The following is a 17,642-nucleotide window of genomic DNA, read 5'->3' on the forward strand; positions in this document are numbered from 1 at the left end:
TCAGTAGCTTCAGCATTTCAACCAAGTCCAAAATGATCCGATTTCAATCCGATTCACCCCCGAGACCCTCGGGACCCCGTGCGAATATACCAACAAGTTCAAAAACCCATAACGGACCTACTCGGGGCCTAATATCACATAACACAATATTGATTCTATGAATCACAACCCATTTCAAACCTATTGAAATTATGAATATCCGTCTTCCGAAACTAATGCCGATTCATACCAAACCAACTCTGATTGACCTCAAATTTTTCACACAAGTCATAAATGACACCACAAACATATTCCAACTTCCAGAATTAGAATTCGAATCCGATATCAATAAAGTCAACTCCCGGTCAAACTTCTCAACCTTCCAAACCTTCAATTTTCTAACTTTTGCCAATTCAAGCCGGAATGACCTACAGACTCCAAATCAATATTTGGACATGCTCCCAAGTCCAAAATAACCATATGGAGCTATCAGAACTGACAAAATCCATTCCGGAGTCATCTACTTAAAAGTCAAACTCCGGTCAACTGTTTCAACTTAAGCCTCAAACTCAAGGACTAAGTGTCCCATTTTACTCCGAAACTCACCCAAAACAAAAACCAAACACCCCGGCAAGTCACATAAATATAACATAAAGGAGGCAATAAATAGGGGAACGAGGCTAAAATACTCAAAACGACCGGCCAGGTCGTTACAAAGGCTCAACTAGTTGTAAGGGAAGATACTCAAATTGAGGGTATTGATTTCCATGAGACCATTTATTATGTGGTAAAAATCCACCATCAAAACACTGGTTGCAGTTGTTGTTAAGAAACATTGGCCTATATTCCAACTTGATATCAACAATGCCTTCTTTCATGGTGACCTTGACAAGGGGCTCTTTATGAAGTTGCCTCCTAGTTACTTTATTCCCTCATCGTTCACTTCTGGGCAATTAGTATGTAGACTGCACAAATCCCTTTATGGGCTTAGGTTGGCTTCCAGACAGTGCTATACTAAACTTTCCCAAGCCCTCTCTCCAGAGGCTGTCATCATTCTCTCAATGATTATTCCTTGTTCACTAAGTTTCTAGGGATTCTACTATGGTACTTGCTATTATGTGGATGATATTATCTTAAGTAGGACTGAGAGTGATGAAATTTCTTCCCTTCAATATTTTCTTCATCATATGCTTAAAATCAAGGACTTGGGCTCTCTCAGTTACATTTTGGGCATAGAAGTGCTATACTCAGCACTTGGGGTTCTTTTGCATCAAAAAAAGTTTATTCATGACCTCCTTCTTGAGTTCCACTGCTCAGATATCACACATGAGGTCTGTCCTTTTCCTCTGTTGGTGAAGGTTAAGGCCAAGGAGGGTGTGCCTCTTCCCAAACCTAAGGTGTACAGATCCTTGGTTAGAAAACTGAATTTTCTCACTCACACAAGGCCTGATATCTCCTTTGTTATGCATCACCTTTCTCAGTTCATGCCATCCCCATGCGTGCCTCATTTGGAGGTTGGTTTGCACTTGTTGAAGTATTTGAAGGGTACTGGTGGGTTTGGCATTTTCTTCAATAATGTTTCTGGTTTTCCTATTGTTGCTTTCTATGATAATGATTGGACTGCATACTCATATAGTAAGAGGTGTATCACAGGGTTTTGTGTGTTGTTGGGTGGTAGTCTTGTGGGCTGGAAGTCTAAGAAGCAACCTGTGGTGTCCATGTCTTCTGATGAGGCTCAGTACAGGTTTATGAGCAAGGTTGTCTGTGAAGTTACTTGGCTGCATAGATTGCTTTTGGATTTGGGTATCAGTTGCTCCTCTGCTATTCCTTTATTTTGTGATAGCCAAGCTGCAATTCATTGCCAAGAACCCTTATTCTTATGAGCAGACAAAGCACATTGAGTTGGATTGCCACTTGGTCAGAACCAAAACTTGCTGAGGGTGTTATTCAATTGCTCAACACTTTTACCTCAACTCAATTGGCTGATATCTTCACCAAATCATTGGTTGGTGCTGCTCATCATGACTTTCTCTCCAAGTTGGCGGTTTTGTCACCCTCCAACTTGAAAAGGGGTGTTGGAACTATTGATCCCAGTCCGGATTAGTTAGGCCCACATGTTAGAACATTTTTTATTTGTATTTGACCAGGCCTATTTTTTCCTCTGTAATTATATCACTGGAGGCTTTGTATAGGTGGGTCGGGTCACATAAACGAGGCCTAATAGGTCTGATAGAGATCGATTTTTTTTTCTAAGTTACAGATTGAATGAAATCTCTCTTTTCTCTCTGAAGCATAGTAAACCCTAGAACAAACGTTCATCAATTTTAACTCATTTTTCGCAGTTAACAGTCATCATGATTTTAAACTATCAGTACTAGAAATTTGGCCAAAATCGATCGCGATCGACCGAAATAGGTCGCACAAAAAATCGGCTGAAAAAACTGACTGAAATCGGTTGGTTTTAATATCTTTTTTTACAAAACCGACCAATTTCGATCGGTTTTTTTGGCACAAAAATGCGGGAAACTATTTTTACGTTCCGCAAAATTTATTTTTCAAGAAACAGCTCAACTTTAATCAGTTTTTTATTTAGAATAAAATAAAATTAATATTCAAAAAAAGGGACCAAAATCAGTCGGTTATTTCACATGAAAATGCAATTAAAGGGTATTAATAAAATAAAAGAAAGTCTTGAACCAAAATGCACCAATAATCTAGTGGTAGAATAGTATCCTGCCACAGTGCAGACCTCGGTTCGATTTTCATAGTAGCGAAGAAATAGTCACGAAATAAAATTCTATACTGTCAAAAGTTCTCACCATCACATAAATTAGAAATTCCATTTTCATTTTATTCTATATAATATTATTTAGAAGCTTCAGCTTCGACGGTTCGAGTCCTGAATATAAAGTTATCTTTTTCAGAGAACGATATATTTTTTAATGTAAAATTTTTCCTAGCAAATTCAAATTTAACTAATCTCAATACAAATATTGGACGCAAGATGAGAAACCAAAAAACACACTTAAAAATATGCAAACTCCAATAAAATTTGGGGCCGTCACCTGCAGCTTAGCATGTGACGTCGTGTGTTGTTAGGTGTTTAAATCGGGGCCTTAGGATTTGTGCATTGATATTTATATTATTGGATTACCTTGATTTATAACAAGTATCTCTTTATAATTATATTAAAATCTGATATAATAACTTAAAAAATAATTAAAGTAATAATTTATTATAGTTGATTAAATTAAGCTGTTTAAATATTGTTGTGACCCAATATTTCCGCTCCTTTTTTTACTTATATATGAGTTTAACTTAAAATACACCGACAACATAAATATTTTAAACTACCAAATCATTCAAATCTTACCACAAAAGGTAATCTTAGTATATAAATTAAACCCTTCTTGTACAAATGTAGTAAATAATTATTAAGATAGTGTAAATATAGAGATACATAAGCTAATCCCTTATTATAAGATCCAAATATTTCACACACTAATTAAATCCAGACTCGCCTTCTCTAACAAAAGAAAGAGGAGGGAGAGAAAAAACAATGAGGAGCCAAATATACTTGTTATTTTGTGTTTTAGGTGTTGTGTTGACTTTGATAAATAGTGTTGTTTCTGTTCAAGAATATATTAGTTTGGGAAAACATGAACTTGATCATATCCAAATCCAAGGGGAACAGCCATTATCAAGAATTCAAATCCACAAAACTGTTGTTGCTCTTCGTCAATCTGCCTCCATTATAGTTGATGGACCTACTCTTCTTGGCTCTAAGGTAATATTTATACACTGATATTCTGCATCTCAACATCTTCTTGTTTTCTTCTTCTGCCCACTAGATATTCGGCAAAAGTATGGGACAGCGTGCCTCTGCTATATATGGCAGAGCTAGAGTGCCGTCAACAGGTTCGGCCGAACCAAGTAGCTTTTTGGTTCAAACCCTATATTTGTCACGAAAAATCCATTGAATATGTATAAATTATTAATTTAAAACCCCATAACTTAAAACGATTAGAATCCCCAACCCATAATCTTGAAATCCTAGCTCCGCCTCTGTAATATAACCGTGTGTGTGTGTGACTCTGGAGTCTTGATAATGTTCTTACGCATATATGCACAAAGAGAGAAAGGAAGGGAAAAGATAAAAGGTGAAAAATAGAGAAAAGAATGAAATACAATAATGATTTCCCTTTGTTTCTTCATAGGAAAAATAAATAAATTTCGTTGCTTTATGTTCTTTTCCTTTCACTTTTTACCATAACAAAAATATTCTATAGTTTCGTCTCTTTTTCTCTGCCGCTTATTTTTTCATTTTTGTCATTGGATAACATGTAAAATTTTGGTACGATAGGGTGAAGATGTCGAATGGGTCACAGTAAACCTTCAGAATGAAGAGCCTACAAATGATGATTGGGTTGGAGTATTTTCACCTGCAAAGTTCAAGTAAATGTCTCAAGCCCTTTGAAACTCCACTACTTTTAAAATTGATCGATAAATTCATATAATTCATACGTTTAGATATTTAATTTTCTTTGAGTGTAAGTTCAACGACGTAACCCAAGAAGCGGACATGGATATGAGGCTTGATAGGTCATTCCCAAGAGATAATTTCAAGTATCTTGGGTCGAGTAATACAGAGAAATAGGAGATGATGAGGATATCACACATCATATTGGAGCAGAGTAGATGAAATGGAGGCTCGCTTACTAGTGTCTTGTGTAATAAGAAATGTACCACTAAAACTTAAAGGTAAGTTCTACAAAGCGGCGGTTAGATAGGCTATGGGGCAAAGTGTTGGCCGGTCAAGAACTCTCATATTCAGAAGATGAAAGTAGGTAAAATGAGGACGTTGAGATGAATGTGCGGGTTAGATAAAATTAAGAATCAGGTTATTCGGAAAAAGGTGGCAATGGCCCTCGTGGAGGATAAGATGCGGGATGCGAGACTGAGATGGTTCGGGCATGTGAAGAAGAGAAGCACATATGCCCTTGTTGGGAGGTGTGAGAGGTTGATCTTGGTGGGTATGATGAGAGGTAGAGGTAGGCCAAAGAAGTACTGGGGGAGGTGATGAGGCAAGACATGCCACAACTGGAGCTTACCGAGGACATGACCCTTGATAGGAGAGTGTGAAGGTCGAGAATTAGGGTGGAAGATTAGTAGGCAGTTGAGCGTTTCCTTTTTCTTTCTCAGATCGGTAGCATTAGTGTTAGCATAATATCTCTAATTTTCTATATTCTTGGATTGCTGGTACTACCTATTGTTTGTTTGCCTTCTTTCACTTAGATTTTCTTAATATCTTGTTGTTGTTATCATATGTTGTCACTTTAGTCGAGGGTTTATCAGAAAGAGCCTCAGTGCCCTCCCATGATAAAGGTAAGGTATGCATACACACTACTTTCCCCCGAACCCCACGCGTGGGTTATTATCCTTGTTATTGTTTTACATATTTAATTTTCTTTAATTATACATAGAGATAGGAAATGATAGAGAAAATCACAAGGCAGAAAATCAGACTCAACTAAAAAAGTGAAAGTTGAGGCAGCTAACCAATAAATCACGATTCCCCCAGAATTCTTTCTTAAATTTCACTAGGTAACCTTTTTTGACTGAAATACACAAACAACTCGGACTCAAGTGTTTTTGCAAAATGTGCATTTAAACCAATGAAAAATTTACACCTATTTTGGCAACGCCCACATTAGTGTTAAACCAAAATCCGTCGTCGGTGTTGCTCCGGTCGTCGCCGTTAATGGAATTGGGCGAGAGTTTGCTGAGGGCGATACTGTTTGGAGTGAACTCCGCGATTGGTTATTTTGTTGATGCTGGCCGTCCAGTGATGTCGTTTAATGCTGGTGGTCCTTCAAGGAATTCCCAAGCCCGGTTTCTCAAAGGTCCATTTCTCCATTTTCTATATTTAATTTCTGAGTATTACGTTTTGCCGCATGGAATTGAGCTAAGAAAAGTTGTAATGCTCTGTGTCTCTACTTCGCGATTCAGCATACTATCTGCTTTTATGCCCTTTTTAATTGTTAAAAGTACTATAATGAAGATTAGCTGCAAGAAAATGCTGTAAAAAATTTAGATGATAGCCAAGTACATTTCCAGGGCCAGTAGTCCGTAGGCAGCGGTTTTAGCTTCTGGTAGCATGACTTAACAGAGAGCTTCCTTTGGCATCCCATTTCCAGGATAGAGAATAATAGGTCTTGGCATTAAGGATGGGGAGTTGTACAGTTGCAGTAGAAGCGGGCATAGACTGTCTATTTTCCAATCATTTAATATGATATATCCTACCCTTTTCTGAATTCTAATCTGAAATTAAGGCCTCATAGTCTTAGAGAGTTGGATTCCCTTTGGAGAGCTAGGTGGATTTCAGCACATGCTGCATTGAGAATCTCCAAAGAAATTAGAAGCGCCTATGATAGCGTATGATTATTCCCATTTGTGATCGACTGTTGCATTAAGTAAAATAAACAGATACTAGATGGTATGGTCTGAATTGTGCAGGATCAAGTCCTGGCCATGGAAGCCATCCATTCAAGCCTTCGCAATCCTTTTTTCTTGTTTTTCGATCGGACTTTCTAAATCTAGTATGCCTGGCATTTCCTCGCGTAAAGTAAAGGACTACTTTTGCCTCGGCTCTCTCTCGTTAGGTAATTACCGAGGCGGAAGCAGCTCTCTCGGAAGTCAGTTTTCTCGCCATCTTAGTGGGACAATTGGCCCAGCCATGGGTCTATCCAAAATCTCGCTTTTGTACCATTTCCAATTGCCATGGAAGTATTGAGTTGAAAGGAATTCCATTGTGCCAATAAAATTTGATAACCTTTAAAATCTGATAACTATTTAACAGAAAAGAATTTTAATAAACAAACAAATTATTAATTTTATTAGAGGAAAAATAAAGCTTGTACTTCCAAAGATTTATCTTTACTTGGGATTATACAAATAATTGAAATTAAAAATAGAGTACGTCGATCAAAAGAACTGTTCTTGCTCCATCCGAAGATAATATTAGGTTGACTCAATAAATGTTCAGGGAAGTTTACAGTAATGCCAAAATATAGATTGGAAAAGAAGATAGTGCAATTTTATCTTCTTTTTTGGTCTAAAATATTGTGTATTATCATTTCAAAGACCTGCATAGAGAAGAAAACATATTTTACTAAAGTCAAAGGTCTTGTTCTCCCTATTTTCTTGCCACAAGACTTCCTTTTGCATTTTGTCCAATTTGTGAGCCACTGAAGCAGGCAAACAACAACAACAACAACCTAGTGTAATCCCACGAGTGAGGTCTGGGGAGGGTAGGAAGTACGCAGCCTTACCCCTACCCTCACCCTGGAAGGGCAGAGAAACTGTTTCCGATAGACCCTTGGCTAAAGAAGATGGAAGAAGCACTTATAGCAAGTAATGACATTATTAATAACATTAGTCTTCCACCAATCTCCTCTATGTTGGGCACCTCATTCACAGGATATAGAACACTCTTTACGGAGGCTAGACACAAGTTCAAAGAACTAGAGAATCATTTGGCGATAAAGTATTTGTTTTCTTGAATAAGAGAATTATCCGCATAGAGAAGATGTGTCAGATGCAAGTTCCCTTGATTTCTCACACTAGGGTTAAAACCTTTAATGCGGCCATAAGTCTCTGTTGTTGCCATCATTATTCTCAAGCCCTCCATAACCAGTATAAAACGGAAAGGGGAGACCCAATTAAACCCTTTTAGTGTTGCAAAGAAACCTTTCTGGAAACCATTTATAACAAATGATAAACTTCACTATTGACATGCAAAAAGAGATCCACTTTATCCATTTATCGTCAAAGCCCATGGATTTCAGCATATCAGTAAGGGATGTCCAATGCACATTATCGAAAGCCTTCTCTATATCTAATTTGCACATAATTCCTGCTTTCCTTTGTCTTAGTCTGGAGTCAAGGCACTTATTTGCGATTACTGATGCTTCTACAATCTTTCTGCCACTTGCGAAAGCCAATGAAACCAGCTTTGTCATTGCAGTGTTGAGCCTATTCGTAAGAAGTTTGGACAGCACCTCGTAAAAGCTTCTGATTTAACTAATCGGCCTGTAATCCTTCAACTCCTTAGCACCATCTTTCCATGGAATAAGAGCAATAGATGATGCATTTAGACTTTGCACAAAACTACATGAGAACGTAAGTGGTTATTGCATTGGTAAGATCCTTTTTTATAATGGCCCAAGTCCCAACATGTTTTGTAGAATTCCATGGTAAGTCCATCTGGGCTGGGTGCTTTATCCCCATTGCATCCACATTCCTGGAAGGTCTCCACTATGCAATCATCAGCATAGAGTCCTTGATAAGCCTCAGAATCTCGTTGCAGATTTGTTCCTCCTCTTCTAAGATAGTGCCATTTGCCTCCAACTTTTCAATGTGATTGTCTTGTGTGCATAGCCATCTTGTAAAAAAGTTAGTATGTTTAATCTTCGTGGTGTATCCAAAGGCATCTTGACTTCTGTCTCCTAGAAATTTCCTCAAATTTGGCTATTTCTTCCATTTCCAAATGAAGACCAACTTTCAAAATCATCTCATCTATCTTAGGTTTCTGTTCTCGGCATTTTTGTCTAAAAAGTTTGCGTTATACCTAGAATCTCCGATCTCTCGTTCTCAAGCCCGCCAAAGGTGTTCAAATTTCAATCATCTTTCAACTTAACCTTGAGGTGCTGAAGTTTTTCTCGAAGCTATAACCCGAGCTGCCTTGGATGAGTATAGATCCCACCAGGCCTTAGAAACTGTTTCTGAATTGAAGGGGACCAAACAGAAACATGAGAGATCCCCCGAAGAGGATCCTTATCCTTCTTTTCCCTTTTTTGGAAGAAAGGTGGGATCCGAACAAAATCCAATGAATTTTGAACTTAAAAAAAAAGAATTCTTGATCTTGAAATGGTTTGCCATATGAGATGAATCTATTATCTTGATTTATCCACCATATATAACAACGAACTTTGTTCACCACCATTAAACATGATAGAGCTTAGCTTAACTTGCAGTTCATGATACAATGGATTTTTTTTTTCTCCATACAGTGGAGCATCTTAGACAAGATGAAGTGGAGAATGTGTCATTGCCCCCTCCAGCTGTTCGGTCCATGCAGATTGCAGGAAGTAGCGCAGTTGGCCGTAGCTGTTCTATATTTGTCTTTTACTTCTTAGCTTAATCAATTTACTTGTTTTGAGTTTTGCTAGCCTTTTGGGAATTATCTATCACGCACTTGCTTTTCCAATCCATCCAAAAGAATTAACAGTGTTGATACTTACTTTTCACGTAACTTAAATATCTAATCTACCGGTTAGTCATAGTGGTTTTCTACCAATTTGCTTTGGTGGGTAAGTTTACTCTAGCTTATTTTTTTGATTCAATTGCAGCGAATCCATTTGTCCCCCACAAACCAGCAAAGAACAACAATCTGGAGCTCCATTTATCTGCACTGCCCCCTTAAAGGTATGTGTAACAACTTGGAGTTCCATGTTGATGGACTTCCTAAGAGTCTGGATACATTGTTAATCCCTAGTCTCAAATTAATGTAGATTCTTTTGTTTTCCAAAAATTATCTTGGAGGGAAAATAGACATAGTTAAAATAATATATAAAAGTTAATATAGGTATTATGTATATATATTAGTCAAACTCTTGCAATTTATACAACACTTCTTATTTTGTTACATTCCGAAATGTTTGATACTCCCTCCGGTTCACAATAAGTGTCCAATTTACTTTTAGCATGCCCATTAAGGAAATACTAAATTCTATACAAAAATACCTACTATGACTAAACTACCCCTAATTAAATATTTAATGTGAGGAGTAAGAACACTTTTTAGGGATATGTACATAGGGGTTATTTTGTAAAAACTAATTGAATTCTTTCTTGATTACATAACTAGACACTTATTTTGAACCAAAATGAAAAAGTAAATTGGACACTTATTGTGAACCGGAGGGAGTACTATTTTATATTTATACAATTTTCACAACACCAAAGTTTATACTTACACATGACTTATCAACTTCACTTTTAATTTTTTCTTTTAATATCATTAATATGTATACATCATAAATTATGTGTCCTGTCAAATATTTTATAAAATGATAGATTATGCGACAAGGGCATCCTTTTAATGGATAGGTTACTTGAAATATTTTCTGTCTCGGCAACAACAAAAAAAGTTTTTATGTAGGTCTATTTGATTTTCATTATTCTTTTTCAGTTCAAATTTGCAAATTACAGCAATGACAAGTACACAAAGACAGGGAAGACTTCACTGAATTTCCGGCTAATTAACCAGCGTGGGGATTTCTCATTTGCCTTATTCTCTGGGGGTTTGTCAAATGTGAGTATATTTCAATATTCTGCAAATTATGATGAGTGATATTGTATTTACTGAAATTGATTTTGTTATTGTATGTGTTGTCATTTGAATTTCTGAATAATGTAATAGTGCTCTCTTGGTATTTGTTTCAAAAACAGGAAAACACTACTGAATATGATGGAAATATGTTGTGACTTTACTTGAAGCTTTTGTATATTAACTTTAACCTTTATAAATAACCGAAAGTTGTAGCTGAGCAAGGTATTTTCCCTTATTAGTTTCGGGATTTAACTTATATGAACAGACAAATAGATTGAAGTGGTACACTATCAGTACAATTTAATCTGCTACTGAAAGTTGTTACCTGTCTTATTTTTCAGGTTATTAATTCCATTTTTTATGGTAGTTACTTGAAATTATCTTTTAAATGACCTGATAGTGTCTAAAAATTTTCACTGTCAAGATATAGAAGTTAAACTGGTTTGTTCCTTTTAGAAAACCAAATTTTTAATTCCGAAGTAGCTTGAACAAATCGAGCATGACTATAAATTGGACATTGCAGTGAAAGTCAAACTTTATTTGTCTAAATTAATTACTGCAGCTTCTCCAAGTTGGTGCAAGTACTTGAGGTTTGTAAGATATTTTACTTCATGCCAATGATCATTGTGGACTATGGTGTCTCTTTGTCCTATGTTTTAAAAAGGACTTTTTATGAAACTTGGATATGCACTAATAGATTCATGTATGTTACAGCCTAAGTTGATAGCCATCTCAAATGACATCGCATTTGCCAATCCGAAAGCACCTCTTTATCCGCGTCTTGCTCTTGGGAAGTCATGGGATATAGTAAGTTATGCATCTATGATTATTTTCAGCGTTGTTCTTTTTTCCTTAAGATACGTCTGTGCTTTGTTAGCCTATGTTATAACGGCTTCAGTACCAAGATTAAATGTAGTAGTGTATCAAGGGGGTTGATTCATTGGTTCCTTAAATTGGAGAATTCATGCTAAATTGTTAAGCATCCTATCCAGCGGTCGTATCAAACCACGCGCTTAACTTATGGGTTTCTCCTAGATGACTGTTACTTGGACAAGTGGTTACAACATTGATGAGGCTGTTCCATTCGTCGAATGGGGTTGGAAGGGCCAATTGCAACAACGCTCCCCAGCAGGGACACTGACATTTCATAGGAACAGCATGTGTGGTATGAGAACTTCTATACAACAACTGTTCTGATCAGCGATAACGATTTTATGCAACTGTCATGTGCATGCACGCAATGTTCTTTCTTGGTGGGGTGGGGGCTCATAGGCAGAGCATATTTTTTTTATGTTTATATGTTTAGACTAAGTTCACACCCATTGTTACAAAGGAGTAGATAGTGCAGTGGTATCTTGGATCCTAGTCTGGTTGTTTAAGGTTACCGTTTACAAAAGATGATGCCATTTTTTCCATGTTAACAGAGGGTCAAAGGTTTCCACAAACCTTAGCCACTCTATCAGGCACATATGTGTAATAGATCCCCCAATGATTCTTCTCAAATTCTAGCTTATTCATTTACCTCCGGTATGCTCTTATTTCCACAAGTTACAGTTGAACACCCTATTCCTTGCTTGTATTTAGTACTAGAACTAACTCTGCACCTATCTTTAAATCCTAGGTGATCAAGTTTGATATGACACTTTTTGATAAAGCATGTTACTGTACCATACAAGTATTTCCTTTCACTTTCCAAGGGATCAAATAAATCAGGTTTCCCCTCCACAAAATAATTAGAAGGCATAATGGAGAGAATAGTTGAAATGATTCAAGAGCTGTTGTCTTAGTATTATGTATTCATTTTGCATTTACATACTGAATAATGTTAGGAACACATTTGTAGGACCACCTGCTAGAACTGTGGGCTGGCGTGATCCTGGATTCATACATACAAGTTTCCTGAAGGATTTGTGGCCAAATGTGGTGTAAGTTTTTCTGGTGGTCCATTTCTCTAGCAGCAAGTCACTTCATCATTGACATGTACACCCTTTTCTATTCGTGAATTTCAGGTACACGTACAAGTTGGGTCACTTGTTAAGCAATGGTTCAATTGTTTGGAGCAAGCAATATTCATTTAAATCTGCCCCATTTCCAGGACAAGAGTCACAGCAACGCATTGTGATATTTGGAGACATGGGGAAGGTAATTCGCTATTATTACCTGTTCTTCTAACACAATTTTTTTATCTTTCTTTCTAAACCTTGAAGAATGTAGTTTTCCCATATATGAAACAGAAACATGATGCATAAAAATTTCATCACTGTGAGTTTCCAGTTATGGTAAATAAAACATATAACTGTACCATGTCTGATTTTATGGGAGGATGAGATGTGTGCACAAATCGAACCATTAAAATTAATGTACCATCCAAAATTTGAAAAGTGTGGCTACTATGAGAAATAAATTGCTCTTGTAAAACAAAAGACGAAAGAAAAATATATATAGGTTGAAACACGAAAATGAAGAGGAGCAAACGAAGGTGCAAACTTCATATATGATGCCACTGTATGCTACATGGACCATAGCTCTAGCTGAAGCTTACACCTTAGAGTGAATGGACCATTGTAACTGAGAACTTTCATTTTCTTAGATAGGATTCTTTCAGTAGCATCTAACTTTATATTCCAATTCTTGAATTAGCATCTTCATCTGTTCTCCAGCCGAGGATCTATCGGAAACAGCCTATCTGCCCTTCCAAGGTAGGGGTAAGGCTGCGTACATCTTACCCTCCCCATACCCCACTTGTGGGAAATTAATGGGCTTGTTGTTGTTGTTGTTGTTGAATTAGCATCTAAGTCTAATTGCCAAGATCTTTGTTCTTAGCTTATGATCAGTCAATTGAAAACCTTTAAAATGCTTTGTGTCCACTGAATTGATAAAAAAAAAAAAATTTAATTCTTTTTGTTGTTTCAGCAAGAGCGTGATGGTTCAAACGAATATGCTAATTATCAGCCCGGCTCACTTATGACAACAGACACCCTTATCAAGGACCTAGATAACATTGACATAGTTTTCCTTATTGGAGATCTCCCCTATGCGAATGGCTATATCTCACAATGGGACCAATTTACAGCACAGGTGGAACCAATAACATCTAAAGTGCCCTTCATGATTGCAAGGTCTGTTCATCATCAAAAATGTCTTTGTGCTTGTGAATAGTCCGCTTTTGATTATTTGATATTGTATTTCACATATTTCTTGCTTTACATGTTCGTTCTTTTTTTGGAAGATATAGCTATTGTTCTTCTAACTGTCTGCGAAGAGAATTTGTTTTGCAGTGGTAATCATGAAAGAACTTGGGAGAACAGTGGATCAATATACAATGGTCGCGACTCAGGTGGAGAATGTGGTGTACCAGCTGAAACATTATACTATGTTCCAGCAGAAAACAGAGCTAAGTTCTGGTATGTGATTCATGTGCTTAATTGTAGCAAAGTGTGACAACTTAAGATCAATTTGAAAACACACACACATGTAAGCAAGTGATAATAATATGTGGAAAGATTATAAGAGCATTGGGTAGGGGAAAAAAGCAACTTTAAAAATTTCAAATGATAGATACTAATACAGTTTTGAACTTTAATATTCATCTTTCATGTTTATCATATGTGTAGGGGACCCTTAGGGGAGCTTCTTGGGTGCATAATGCGAAATAACTAGATGTCAATGCTGTTAAGACTTTGCTTGGGATAAGCTTAGGTCCCTGAAGTTAAGTAAAATGCAGGCTAACCTCTTCACCAGACTTAAATGATGCTTCAGTAGTCACCATTGCTATAAAGCGTACACCCCTTCCCATGGGTTCTGTCTTGACATGGATGCCACTAGATAGTGAATAAAGACTGGAAAACCCATACATTTAATTGTTAAAGAAATGTTTTAAATGAATATTTTGTGATTAATAATTGAACATTAGAAATTTAAAACTGCATTTTTTGCATGTGGATTAGAAATTAATATGGTTTTGAACTAGGTTGACATGATTTCACTTAATTGTAGTTTTCTGAAATGTTTTCTATATTCATATTCTTGATTTTCTCCTTTCTTTACTGGAACATGCACTTCAATAGTGCAACTATACTTGTCCTTTTAGCTCCGATAGATCTTGGCACTTTTCTATGTTTGTCGACAGCAACCACAAGAGGTCCATAACATACCTTTGTATAGCTAAGAAGCATCATTATCTTCTCCATTTATTGGTGACTTCACTTCTAAATCTGATACACCGTTGGCAGTGGAGAATCTTCATGAGGTTCTTTTTTTTTTTTTTTTTTGGCTTCAAAATCACCTAAACTTTGCAATGGGGATTGTATCAGTTGGCACCAGAACAGGATACCAGATGGACTGCCCTCACTAGCATCATTACTACTTTGAAGGAAAATATTTTATTTATAAATCTGTGAATGATCTCTACACTTCTTTATTTCCTCCACACATTAAATAAACTATCAATACCCCTATTTATAATGGTATGAAACCTATTTCAACTAGAAACAGGAAAGCATATTCTTATATTTATTCTAACTGCAAATCCTATTTCGACATGAATTAAATAAATCAAATCCTAAATAACTAAGGTTTCCTACTACAACTTTGAATTAGTTTTCCAACATACTTTAACTTTGAATATTAAGTCTATAGAGGGTCATCCTGCCCAATTGACCTATTTAGTTTACAAGTTAAAATCCTACAATAATTCTGCTCCAGTCCTCGGGAAGAATGCTGCTTTCATTTGAACTTGTGTGTCATGTTACGTCTCAGTGTTTCTGTCACACTACAAGAACTACTATACCTCAGTCCCAAGCAAGTTGGGATCGACTATATGAATCCTCACTATCTATGTCACTCCGTTTAAGTTCATCTCGGTCCAATAATATAGTGTTCATGTGTTTTGCACAGTGATTTCCCTTTTTTTTCCTTGTGAACTGCAGTTTACCTTAATGAACATGTTGATTTTAGCATGAGTGTGTATCTTTTTGGCAGGTACGCAGCAGATTATGGCATGTTTCACTTCTGCATAGGAGACACTGAGCATGATTGGAGAGAGGGATCTGAACAGTACAAGTTCATTGAGAAATGCTTTGCATCAGCCAATAGACATAAACAACCTTGGTTAATATTTGCTGCTCATCGTGTTCTTGGTTATTCTTCTAATGATTGGTATGCTAAGGAAGGCTCATTTGAAGAGCCCATGGGAAGGGAGCACTTGCAGAAACTCTGGCAGAAATATAAGGTTGATATGGCATTTTATGGGCACGTCCATAACTATGAAAGAGTTTGCCAAATTTACCAGGTATGCTCTATATTTCTAGACATGGTAATTTCACCCTTTTCCACAATTTTTACAATTTTTGACTCTACTTGATTTTTTTTTCTTATTGCTAACTTAATTCAAGTTCTCACTGAAATTCGCTACTCATTTTGGTCTCTTCTGTTCACTAGATATACTAGAGTTTCATCTTTCTCTTTTCTCCTTGTGGCATTCCTAGGTGTCCTTAGTGTATAGTTGATGCTTAAATTCACGTAGTTGTAATTGTTTTCATGATTCTTACTATTTCATGTGTAGTAAGTATGGGCATAAACCATGCCTAGATACCCGAAAACTAGTTCTCCCGAAAAAGTAGAAATGATATGACTTATGATACCGGGTCCAGGCAGAATTATATACCTCTGGATGACCGAACCTATTCCTACTAAACATGGACAACGCTTCAACCCTAAGAAAAGGGTTTAAACTGCAGCCATTGTGAAATGATGTTATTTTACTTGGTGAAATGATATTTGAAGGAGGCAGGCTTGAATTAAGAGCAATATGTACATTGAGGATTCTTATAGCCAACCCCAACTTGCTTGGGGTTGGGTCGTACTTGCTGTAATGAAATGATACTGTTATTTCACTTATTTGTTTGAACAATCATTCATTTTATTGTTGTCAAATTGTCGTATGAACAGAATCAATGTGTGAACAAGGAGACATCGCACTACTCGGGCGTAGTGAACGGAACAATTCATGTTGTTGTTGGTGGAGGAGGAAGCCATTTGAATAAATTCACAACCATTAACACCACATGGAGTGTGTTCAAAGATTATGACTGGGGATTTGTCAAACTTACAGCATTTAACCAATCTTCCCTTCTCTTTGAGTACAAGAAGAGCAGAGATGGTAAGGTGTATGATTCTTTTACAATCTCAAGAGACTATAAGGATGTCTTAGCTTGTGTCCATGATGGCTGTGAACCAACTACTTTGGCTAGTTAAACTCGTGTCTACAAGTGTATGTAGCTAGGAAGAAAGTACCTTCCACTTTTTTTGTCTTGGTTTAATCATCCGGTACTAATCCATAGTCGTGTTGAGTAGATATACTAGCGATAAAGTGGGGCTCGTTTGGTACGAGGGATAAGAGATAATTAATCCCGAGATAAAATTTGGGATGAGTTTATCCCACGCTTGGTTGGGATAAAATCGCGGTATAACTAATCTTAGGATTAGTTATTCCTGGATTGTAGTGTTGTATTTATCCCTGTGGGAGGGTGGGATAACAATCCCGAATAACTAATCTCGGACAACTAACTAAACGGCCCGATATTTTAATCTTGTCCTTTTTTTTCTTTCTCTTGCTGTGTCTCGTGGCTTTTGTATTGTATTCTCTTAAGTGGAGGTAATCATGTAACCACCAGTTTTTTCTTATAATTTAAAATAAAGAAGAGGGTCAAATTAAGTAACTAATAGATTATCTTTCACAAAGTAAATAATGAAAAGAAACCAACTACTCCATATAAAGCTCATGTGGTCCTAGGTCTACTTGATATAATCTTGATTCTGTAACACTTCAATTAGAACTGTGATCTTTTGTTTACCAGGAAATGTTGTTCACATCCAAACCATTAAGAGGAAAGCGAATTAAATTCCAAACTCTATTTAACTTACTTCTACTCAATTTATCATTTCTTAGTGAGATGGAGAGATCATGAAAGAGCAGTACCAAAGAAATACTTGATGTTAGTATGTTAAAGAATACAATGGTAAGCACATACCAGAACATAAAAAATACTAGTCTAATCTCTGTATGTTTGTGTTTCTTTAAATTTTTGTATACATCCTCAAGAGTTATGGTGGGATGGATAAGATCTTTTTTACTCTTAACCACAACTTTCGAGTTCAAGTTCTAAAATGGAGAACCCCTAGTGGTGGATGCTTCCCCTTTAAAGGGTCTTACGCTACAGAGAATTTAGATTTGTTGCGTTAACGGTTAAGAAATTTACCCAGAATACAA

General features: G+C 36.6%; 1 protein-coding gene across 1 annotated transcript; it reads left to right on the forward strand.

The window, feature by feature from the left end:
* LOC109223587 (probable inactive purple acid phosphatase 27) lies at window positions 3,422-16,981 on the forward strand. The gene is made up of 12 exons (XM_019387960.1): window positions 3,422-3,766; window positions 4,343-4,434; window positions 9,390-9,465; window positions 10,232-10,354; window positions 11,087-11,179; window positions 11,408-11,537; window positions 12,216-12,297; window positions 12,382-12,514; window positions 13,286-13,491; window positions 13,651-13,776; window positions 15,353-15,662; window positions 16,322-16,981. The coding sequence occupies exons 1-12, from the start codon at window positions 3,539-3,541 to the stop codon at window positions 16,625-16,627; spliced, it is 1,905 nt and encodes a 634-aa protein (XP_019243505.1). The 5' UTR covers window positions 3,422-3,538; the 3' UTR covers window positions 16,628-16,981.

The sequence above is a fragment of the Nicotiana attenuata genome, chromosome 3 (genome assembly GCF_001879085.1).
Source record: "Nicotiana attenuata strain UT chromosome 3, NIATTr2, whole genome shotgun sequence".
In the NCBI taxonomy this organism is placed as follows: domain Eukaryota; kingdom Viridiplantae; phylum Streptophyta; class Magnoliopsida; order Solanales; family Solanaceae; genus Nicotiana; species Nicotiana attenuata.

Bases quoted from the DNA above. Each gene is read 5' to 3' on its own strand.
- LOC109223587 (XM_019387960.1), top strand. From the start codon at position 3,539: ATGAGGAGCCAAATATACTTGTTATTTTGTGTTTTAGGTGTTGTGTTG. The intron at 9,466-10,231 runs GTATGTGTAACA...ATTCTTTTTCAG, and splicing joins TCTGCACTGCCCCCTTAAAG to TTCAAATTTGCAAATTACAG. The intron at 15,663-16,321 runs GTATGCTCTATA...TCGTATGAACAG, and splicing joins GAGTTTGCCAAATTTACCAG to AATCAATGTGTGAACAAGGA.